The sequence below is a fragment of the Aegilops tauschii genome, chromosome 7, assembly GCF_002575655.3.
Source record: "Aegilops tauschii subsp. strangulata cultivar AL8/78 chromosome 7, Aet v6.0, whole genome shotgun sequence".
Lineage (NCBI taxonomy): Eukaryota > Viridiplantae > Streptophyta > Magnoliopsida > Poales > Poaceae > Aegilops > Aegilops tauschii.
In genome coordinates, this window is record NC_053041.3 from 598,906,522 (window position 1) to 598,917,636 (window position 11,115).

The 11,115-nt window shown below is 50.5% G+C and overlaps 1 protein-coding gene across 1 annotated transcript; it reads right to left on the reverse strand.

Annotated features, from left to right (window-relative positions):
• Nucleotides 1–4,456: 4,456 nt before the first annotated feature.
• On the reverse strand, nucleotides 4,457–5,600 carry LOC109781749 (uncharacterized). The gene has a single exon (XM_045231883.1). The coding sequence runs from the start codon at nucleotides 5,326–5,328 to the stop codon at nucleotides 4,687–4,689; it is 642 nt and encodes a 213-aa protein (XP_045087818.1). The 5' UTR covers nucleotides 5,329–5,600; the 3' UTR covers nucleotides 4,457–4,686.
• Nucleotides 5,601–11,115: the final 5,515 nt, after the last annotated feature.

Below are 11,115 nucleotides of genomic sequence, written 5' to 3' on the forward strand. Positions count from 1 at the left end.
GAAATTTTATAACAATCCAAAGTCCAATTTCGGCAAACAGCCTCCTCGCTAGCAAGATGTGTCAGCACCATCCAATCGCCATCTCGCAACTGTCATCCTGTTGGTTTGGATTTCTGAATATGTTTGTCTCTTTCCTGCCGCACGCAACACTTTATCTCCATGTCACGCCGAATCTTCTTTTTGGGCTATCATCAGGGGATTTTGTCTACCTAAATATAATTACACACCATGAAGACAAGCTCGAATTGCTGGTGGCTTGGATCGTCTCAACAACACCCAACCAAGAACCAACCGACCAGGCTCGATCCTCTGCAAGGAGGGCATACCAAATCATCTCCTTTTTTATCAACACAGATAGAATGTTCAAAACAATGCCATCGTAATCAACATAGGCAAAACATAGCAAAAAATAAGGGCATGCTATTGTTCTACGCGAGACAATAAGCAACTTCAGCATCCAGTGTCCCATCATCTACCATGAAGATTGGGAACTCCGTCGTTCCAAGATATGCTTCAATATTTCAATATTTCAAGATTGGGAACTCATTGCATGTAACTTTTTTCTTGCTTGTTAACATAAACCCAGACATTGTCACCCCACAACAGAAAACATTAAGGTTTCAAAACAAAAGAAAACATTTGAACAAAAGAAAGTTAACGTATAGCAGATCTCAACCCATCTTACATCGCAAACTGTTAACCCCAATATTTCATGATCTGAATGGGGGAATTAAGGTTGGATTTTGTCTCTGACGAATCAGATTTCTGGACATTGTCAACATCAAGATTCCATCGCATGGTTTCATAACAATCAACCTGTACATGGATCTCTGATTAAATTCTAGCCACTACCATGAAGCTCCCGGTCAGCAAGAGTTGTATTTTTTCTGTTTAAGCGGGCACCTAGTTTTTCTAATACATGGATGTAATTCTCCCCATGTGGCTCAAAAGAAACATGATGCCCCTGGGTTCCTGAACCTTGACCCAACGCCACCCATTTATTTGTGACAATTTATGCCCAAATTTATCTCAAACAAAAGGTATGCCCAGATCTGTAACACAAGCAGCTGAACAATTAAAAAATATAAATATCCTAGCCTTCTTTTTCATACGACTCATGAGATTCTACAGCAACAAAAATGATTTTACATTGTTTTTCACACACATATGAACCAGAGCTGCTAGGCAGCAATATTCCACCATTTGACAATAACTATAACGATAAAGAATGACTACCAGACCATATCCTTTACTACATAATGGAATACTAATGTGCAAACAAATGTCACCATTGCTACTGAAGTATTCATATCATCGAGTAAGAATGGTTGCATGTTTATCACCTTGTCCAATTCAATGAAACTGATGTTATAACGCATTACACATGCTATGAAAGAAATTGATGAGAACAATATTACATTTGCTCTTACTGCAAATCAACACCAACAAATCTATAATAGGTTCATGCATAAAGTTAGTGAATTTGAAAAAGAAACCAGAACCTTATTAAGTGATCCTAATTCCATGCGAAGTTGCCTAGGAAAAATAGAAGTGGAGGATCAAGGTGGATTCCAAATAATAGTAATATAATACTCCTTCAAGGTAAAAAAAATGAAATCTAGTGGGTACAAGCATTTTGAATAATAAACAAAATTAAGATCTAACTATATACGTGCAATACATGTTTCTAAAATTCAAAGTATGTATGAATATATGTAAATAAAAGTTTTGCTTAGGTCATAATTTTTCATACTTCACAAACATCTTATCCTGTCAAATCATTGGTGCACATCCCCATTGTGCAGGATTTTTTTGGAACTTCCTATCTCCACTTACATCATGGATAGCATACAGCAAAAGTTAATTAAAATTCAATAGACTTCTATGAGATGACATGAGTGACGATCGGTGCAGGTTTATGGCATTGAGCATCATCTACTAACCCTTCAAAATGATGATTTTCATTTGGACCAAGTACATCTCAAGCTGCAAGCACAATAAAATCACCATGGGCTTGGAGCCCACCATCTCTCCACGTTCCTGCATGTGAAGAATTAACCAGTGCCCCAAGTCAGAACTACTGCTAACCTTATTCATGTAGACCTTACTAAAAATTCAGAAAATATGCAGAGTATCCATTTTTGTTAACCTAGCTATCTGCAGTCCAAGACAGAGCGTGACCATAATCCACACTACAACACATGAATATAGCTACCTTATGGGGCATATATGCCTAATCCTCATATCTTCTTGTTTGGAAAAGAGTTGACCATTTGCACATAGTATAGAATGGCGGAGATTGAACATGCTCTCGTACAATTGGGGAATGGTGTGGAGCTCCATAAGCGACGGCGGCGATGCCGGCTACAGTTGTTCTGACAGGAACTAATTTGCTTACTCTTCGTTTTTAGTTAACCACATAGTACTATACTGCCATATACAAAATCAGGAGAGGAAGGTACCTTCTGTACGCCCACTGCACGGGAGAGTTTTGTGGCGGACTGTATACCTGGACGCGATAATCTTGTTTCGGAGGAGCGCCCAACTGCGGCATGGAGGTCAGAGAAGGGTGAGAGCCGGACCGGCGTGATTCACACAGTGCAAACCTGATCAACAAAACGCAAAAGTCCAGCACCTGGTTTACTGCAAGGAGCTCGCTGGTGTCCAGATTCAACCCGAGGTAGACTTGCCCATTATCTCGCCCTTCCGCCATCGGATCGGCGGGATGTCCCCTGCTCAGCCGCTCCCGTCGACAGGTACGGCCGTCCGCGACTGCAGGCGTTGTGGCGGCGGGGGACTCTTGGAGATGCGATCGAGCAGCCTACCCCTTGACTTGCAGAGGCAGGAGCTGATACGGACGCCGATCCCACTGAGGGGCCCGGCGGAGTGCTGGTGCGGACTTGATGATTCGACACATGAAGTCGAATAGATCATGGAACCCGGCACCGCCGCCGGCATCAGCGGGGTCCCGTCGCATGGGTCGTGGTCTAGGCTCGGGGGTCGTGTCGACGGCGGCATGGAGGTAAGAGAGGTGAGAGCTTGCTGGCCGTGCCCTTCCTCCCCTCCCTCCCTTCTGTTCTCCCTGGAACCGCAACAGGCCATGGAGGAGCTCAGCCGCCGCCGTCGTCCCTCCGACTCTCGCCGGAGCCATCCGTCGTCGACCCGATCCTGCTGCCATCCGCCAGATCCACAGCAGCCCCGCCGGAGCCCACAACTTGGCCATCACCGTTCCCTCGAGATGCCGCCGCCTCCCCGTGTTGACCGCGTCGCTCACCCGCATTCAGGGATCTTTCGATATCGGATTGTGTTTTCCTTTTCTTGGATTAGGAAACGATGTACCGGGGTCGACGCGGGGCGCGCGGAACGTTTGGTACGGCAGAGTTTTCGTCCGCCCAGGTAAATTGCTAAGCGCGTTTTTGGCTCTGGATTAGATTAAATTAAGTGATTCTGATCGTGTGGTTATAATTGAGCTATGTTGTTATGTGTACGTTAGGCTGGGTACACTTAGCGATGTACATGTTTTCTTCTTTAATAAGTAGTAGAGATGGTTTACTTATGAATTTCTTTAAATCCATTATTTGTTTCCTTAAAATCTATTATTTATTTCCTAAAGCAAATTGCATTAATGAGAGAAATTCACTGATTTGGTTAAGGTAGGAAAGAATCTATTATTTGTTTCCTAAAGCAAATTGCATTAATGGAAGAGATCCGTTGATTTGGCTAAGGTAGGAAAGAATCTATCATTTGTTTCCTAAAGCAAATTGCATTTATGAAAGAGATTCGTTGATTTGGCTAAGATAGGAAAGTTAGATCCGTGATCTTTTGTCATTAGGAAAGTGTTGAAAATAAACCGTATTAAATCCATTATTTGTTTCCTGAAAATCTATTATTTATTTCCTAAAGCAAATTGCATTAATGAGAGAAATTCACTGATTTGGTTAAGGTAGGAAAGAATCTATTATTTGTTTCCTAAAACAAATTGCATTAATGGAAGAGATTCGTTGATTTGGCTAAGGTAGGAAAGAATCTATTATTTGTTTCCTAAAGCAAATTGCATTTATGAAAGAGATTCGTTGATTTGGCTAAGCTAGGAAAGTTAGATCCGTGATCTTTTGTCATTAGGAAAGTGTTGAAATAAACCGTACCGGACTACCAACTCCTCCATTAGGTTTTTTTTCGCTGGTTAATCTTGGTATGTCTTTTTTCGTTGGTTAACCTTCGTAGGTCTATTTTTTTGGTACGTGGATGGGTACGGGTTGGGGCCTCAGGAGGAGGTTTTTTCGGTTCTGGTGGATAAGTCATAGGTGGGAGTGAGGACGAAAATAAATCCGGAACGGAGACTACCAACTGCTTCATTAGGAGTAGAGATATTGTTGAGAGACAAACAGCATGGTGATCCATACCTAGTTCAAAAGCCTAACCAGTCCAGCTAAATTACTACTAAGAAGTATGGTACTACTGAGCAACATGTGATCCACTTTACTGCCATGGCTGACACCATCCATTTGGATTACATCGTACTACTAGTACTATCCTTCTAACTAACAACGAGATTTGATCAACTTTTACTCAACTCTCTAGAAATATACTACTACTACTACCAAATTAACGAACAAGAAAGCTTAATTAGCCGCCTTCTCATGAGAGTCACGGGTCATGTGTTGTTGGAGAAGATCGTGTGTTGGATCACGGGCACTCGCCCCAGCCCTCCTCGGCGTCCACGGCGGCGGCCGGTCTGCTGGCGCGCGCGCGGCCCATGGACGAAGCCACCTCCACGAGGATCCTGGCCGGCACGTGCGCGCACGCCTCCAGCCGCCGGAGCGCGTCGCCGGCCTCGTAGGCGCCGCCCACGTGAGCCGCCATCACCTCCAGGCACAGCGCGGCCGCCATGGCGACGCGCAGCGGCACCCTCCTCGGCGCCGCGGCCACGGCCCGGAGCGTGCGCGCGGCCGCCGCGGCGCGCCTGCGCGCCACCCCCGCCGGAAGGCCCATCTTCTTGGCCCACCCCTCGAGCACCTCCTCGCCCCGCGCGCGGGGTCTCTTAGCCGCCGGCGGCCTCCCCCTCCGCCCCACTGGCGCCGGAGTCGTCGTCGTGGCGGAGTCGGCGGTGGACACGCAGGAGCTCGACGTCGTCATCCCGGACAGGGCCTCCTGCTCCTCCTCGTCCTCCTTAGACGCAGCGAGGCGCGTGCGGCGGTGGCGCGAGGCGAGGAAGTTGGCGCCGTGGACCCTGGCGTCGCAGGGCGCGCAGAGGAACGCCGCGTCGGCCGCGCAGTGCACGTCCGCCGGCGCGCCGCACAGCGCGCACCTCGCCGTGGCGCCACACATCTCCGCCAACTTCAGCACACGGGCCAGCTCTCTCTCTCTCTCTCTCTCTCTCTCTAGCTCTCTCTCTCTCGCTCGCTCGCTCGCACGTAAGGGTGAGGTGGGGTTGCGTCGCGCGCTCTTCTAGACTTGCAGCCGGGAGAGACGAGATCGACGACGGACGACGGCGAGGCAGCGTGGTGTGCTTCTCCTCGCCGGGGCGCGTATTTAAGGACGACCGAGCGGCGAGGGAGGTGGTGAGATCTTTTCCGCGCCCCACGTCCCCCCGTATCGTACACGTGCAGTTTGCGTGGTCATGGGCGCGAGCCGCGAGCGGCGTCCGATCCTCGCCCCGATCGCCGCGACGTGGAGGCACCGCGGCCGTCCCGGCCGCTCCCGCGATTCGCACCGGGCCCGGTGGCAGCGGTGGCCATGTGGTCGCCCGGCGCGCGGTCGACACGTGGTGGCGCACTCCGCCGTCGACCCGCACAAGTGGCTGCGGTTGATCGACCGCGACGGGTGGCGCCCCGCGAGGGCCGACGTGAGCCGCGAGTTCGAGAGGGGTGGCCCTCGGGGCGTCGCCATCGGCGGGATGCGCCGATGGAGGCGTAGAGCCATCCGTGGCCACGAAACCTCGTCCCCCTCGAAGTACGTACTCCAGACTAGTTTGCGCCTGGCGCCCACGCCGGCCCGCCCGTCGCTGTCGGGGCTCGGTCGGTCGTCCGTGGCTTTGCTTTGTCGGGCTCCGGTGCCGCCGCTGATTCTTTAGCCCGTCGTACAAGCAAGGAAGCCCTGCCATGGGGTGCTAGTGCGTTGAATTCTCGGCTCCTTCCAATTTTTTTACAGAAACTTCGCTGTCCGTATCGTTCTTTCCGGTGGGTGACAGCATGTTGCAACCTGCAAGTAGGAGTACTAGCCAGGTAGGTGAAAATGTGTTGTGTTGGTGGTGCAGGCCGTCTCACGCCACGCATATATTATAACCCATGCTGATTTTTATCCTTTTTTATCCTTTTGCTGCTGGCCACATTCACTCGCGCGATGCAAAAACCGCACCCTCGGCCTGGAATCGACGCCTTCTCGATCATTCCAAAATGTCTAACATGTGGACCGCAACGGAGATCGGTGATCAATCACGTACTAGTTGTACTACGTGCAACGGAGGCCACGAGCGGCGGGGCGATCGAATTCGTGGAGCGCGAACGCGCGATGCTCATCGTCCACCCCGCCAACCGACACGCGGCCAACATTCCCCGTCGCTTCCTCTGGTTCGGCGGAAAAGCAAAGGTTCTCCAGCTGCCCCCGGACGTACTACTACTAGTATATCTGTGTATGTGGTCTCTGCCGCTGCGGGTCGACCGCTCGGTCGTCCACGGCATGATCATTCGTATGGGTGGATCGACACCAAACCCCCAGCAGGAACCTTCCGGAAACTCGGGCTGCTCCTGCGTGCGACCAACTTTTGCTTAGAATAGTTTTCTGGGTTCGTTGGATCTTGTGGGGCACGAGGGTGCCGACGGTAGAGCATCCACAACCGGACCCCTCAAACTCGTCTCAAACGCTCGGTCACGATTTTTTGATTTAGACAGGCGCCTCAAATGGGCTTCAAACGACCGGGCTAACCGGCACCGCCCATATCCAGCTTAAATATGAGGCAGATATGGGGACACCCGGGCGCGCCCGGACATGCCCGCCACGTCGGGCCCGATAACCCGAGCCCACTCCAAATTGCACCAAATCAACCAAACCCTTTCTCCTCCTCCCGCCACCCTCCAACCATTCCCGTGCCCGGACCCTCGCTGGCCTCCAGCCCTCCATCCTTGCTCCCAATCCTCACCTGCGGTCCCGATCCACCGCCGGAGATGTCGTCCAGCCCGACCCACACCGCCGCCGCGACAGAGACGCGGTCCGCCTCGTCTGTGGGAGGCGTGGCGTCGTCGTCGGCGACTTGCAAGGCGGAGAACATCGCCCGCAAGTTGCGGCGAAGCCGGCAGCGAGGGAGGGAGGCGGCGGCGACGACGCAGGGAGGTTCGGACGTGGTGGAGCAGCTGTCTCCTCCGCCGCGCCCGGATCCCTGCACCCCTTCCCTCCGAGCGCCTATGCGAATTACGCTGTCCGCCCCCTTTGGGACACAGGATGATCCGAGCGCCGGCTTGGCCATTCCGGAGAGCTTTGCGCCCACCCAGATGCCGGCGGTCGACGTGTCTGACTCGCCGCGGCTCATTCGGGCGGGGATGAGCACGGGCGTCGGCAGTGCCCGGGCTGCCTCAACATGTTTGACGAAATGACCGAACAAGAGTCGGTACATTTTCTTTACTCTTGTCTGATCATATTTTAGCATAGACCACTAGTTCATTTGCTCATGATGAATGCTTGCAAATTTGAATCATGTAGGAGGCGTTCTTGTCGAACATGATCAATGACAATGAAGAACAAGCGACCGAAATGGAGTATGAATTGGAGGCCACCACCGCATTTGGAATTGGGACAACAATCCCAATCCGAGCAAGAAGAAGAAGACCAAGACGCCGAAGGCAAGAGGTCCGGCATGTTGAAAACATGCCCTAGAGGCAATAATAAAGTGGCTATTATTATTTTTCCTTAGTCATGATGAAGTTTTATTATTCATGCTAGAATTGTGTTTATTGGAAACTTAAATACATGTGTGAATACATAAGCAAATACCAAGTCCCTAGTATGCCTCTGCTAGACTAGCTCGATGATCAAAAGATGGTTAAGGTTTCCTGACCATAGACATGAGTTGTTATTTGATAATGTGATCACATCATTAGGAGAATGATGTGATGGACAAGACCCAATGGTTAGCACAGCATATGATCGTCTTGTTTATTGCTACTGCTTTCTTAATGTCAAATACATGTTTCTTCGACCATGAGATCATACAACTCCCGGACTCCGGAGGAATGCCTTGTGTGCCATCAAACGTCACAACGTAATTGGGTGATCATAAAGGTGCTCTACAGGTATCTCTGAATGTGTCTGTTGAGTTGGCATGGATCGAGACTGGGATTTGTCACTCCGTATGACGGAGAGGTATCTCTGGGCTCTCTCGGTAATACAACATCACCAGAAGCTTGCAAGCAAAGTGACTAAGGAGTTAGTGACCGGATGATGTATTACGGAACTAGTAAAGAGACTTGCCGGGAATGAGATTGAACTAGGTATGGAGATACCGACGATCGAATCTCGGGCAAATAACATACCGATGGACAAAAGGAACTACGTATGTAGTCATAAAGGTTCGACCGATAAAGATCTTCGTAGAATATGTAGGAACCAATATGGGCATCCAGGTCCCGCTATTGGCTATTGACCGGAGAAGCGTCTCGGTCATGTCTACATCATTCTCGAACCCGTAGGGTCCGCACGCTTAACGTTCGTTGACAATATAGTATTATATGAGTTACGTATGTTGGTGAACGAATGTTCTTCGGAGTCCCGGATGAGATCACAGACATGACGAGGAGCTCCGGAATGGTCCGGAGGTAAAGATTGATATATAGGATGATATGATTGGGCCAAGGAGTAAGGCCCATGAGACCTTAAGACAGTACACAAAGGGGTTTTTCGGAGGGCAGGGGCTAGACGCCAAGGTTCCTGGCGTCTACCCCCTGGGCCAGACGCCGAAGTCCCTGGCGTTTACGTAAACGCCGGGAACCGTGGTGTTTGGCCCTGGAAGTCCGAGAAGGACTCTTCTTTGCGTGCTAAACCGACTTTGGAGAGGCCTCCTCTCCAAGTTACGACTCCAGCGCTCAACATATAAATAGAGGGGCAGGGCTAGCACCCGGAACACATCAAGATACACCAAGCCGTGTGCCGGCAACCCCGCCCCTCTAGTTTATCCTCCATCATAGTTTTCGTTGTGCTTGGCGAAGCCCTGCGGAGATTGTTCTTCACCACCACCGTCACCACGCCGTCGTGCTGCTGGAACTCATCTACCACTTCCCCCCTCTTGCTGGATCAAGAAGGCGAGGACGTCATCGAGCTGAACATGTGTTGAACGCGGAGGCGCCGTACGTTCGGTACTTGATCGGGACAGATCGTGAAGGTGTACGATTACATCAACCACGTTGATAAACGCTTCCGCTTAGCGATCTTCAAGGGTATGAAGATGCTCTCTCCCTCTCGTAGATATGCATCTCCATGGATAGATCTTGCGTGTGCGTAGAAATATTTTGTTTTCCATGCAATGTTCCCCAACACGGCATTCTCAACATTTGAGGACATCTTGTTGGTCAAAGCTTGGTTGGCCACAACGATGGATCCAATATGCGGCACCGAGCAAAAGGGGAACACCTATTGGACGAAGATTTGGAAGGCGTATCACGAACAAAAGGAGTATGTGGAGCCGCATCCTATTGTGACCATTCGCAATGTGGCATCTCTCCAAAATCATTGGGGGATCATTCAAGGGGAAGTGAACAAGTACGTTGGCTACTACTCACAAGTGACCAAACGCCCTCAAAGTGGGATGGGAGTCGCAAATCACGTAAGCTCGATTGCCTCATCTTGTCATCCGTTTGCTTCTTGTGTTTGCATTCTCATGCTCATACATATATTGTTTGCTAGACGGCGGTGGCGGCCACTATGTATCACGAGTTGGAGAAAAATCCATTTGCTTTTAGCCATTGTTGGGTCATATTGAATGGCAAGCCGAAGTGGAACCAAGTTGTGGCCGACCTCAAGTCCGGCAAGAAGAGGAATGATGGCTCAAGCTCCAACCAATCAATTGGGTTGGACGATGAAGAGGACGACGTTGTCGTGGAGAATGGAAAAGCCACCGTGTCAAAGGACAACCGCCAAGTCATGGAAAACAAGTGGGAGAAGGCATGTGCCGCCCGTGATGCCACGGCTACCAAAATGTCGTCAACATGGACGAGCATTTTTTCGGTGAGCGAGAGCAAGAAGGAAGAGAGGTACAAGCTCATGTTGGATGCGCAAAAGGAAAGGATGGAGTGGGACCGGAAGAGGACGGAGAAGAAGCTCAAAATTGAGAGGGGGAAGATCGAGTTGGAGAAGCAACAAGGGGCGATCAAATGGGAGCTTGAGAAGACCAAGACATTTGGCGACATAGAGCTTGAGAAGGAGAGGTTGCAACTCGCACGGGACGTGGAAGATGCGAGGATCATGCTGGCGAACGAGACCCTTTAGGGTGAGCATTCGAAGAAGTGGCTTGCGGACAAGAAGATGGAGATCAAGGACCGTAGGAAGTACGAGGAGGCAAGGGCAGCTGCGGCTCGGATGTAGGCAGAGCAGGCAGCCCGGATGGAGGCGGAGCAGGCCGTATTTCGCCTGGAGCAGGAGGCATTCCGCTCGGAGCAGGCGCCGAGCCAGTGGTCCGAGGCCATCCGTCATGCTCGGACGTTGATTTCATTTTGGCATGTCCGGTTTGTTGAACTATGATTTGCTTTGCTTTGTTTCAAACTTTGGCATTCGGACAGTTTGTACCGTATGATGGACGTGCATGAATTGCATGGATTTAAGAATCGACGCGGTATGTGAATGTGCGGCGCAACATTTAAGGGGTGCTCGGTCAGTGCCCGCGGACGCGCCGGGGTCAGTGCCCGCGGACGCGTCCGGGCGCATCCGCGGGCGTTTGAGGCGCCGGATTTGCAATGTCCGGCCGTAAATGCTCTTAGGCCTTCTGTTGAACGTGACATATCTTGTATTTCTAGTCTTATCTTCTCTAGCCTTGTATAGCTAACTCCTAAAGATATGGTAGGATTAGTTACCTTGTCACGCAAGACATCCTGTGTATATAATGTAACCTACTCCATGGAATACAATGAGTTG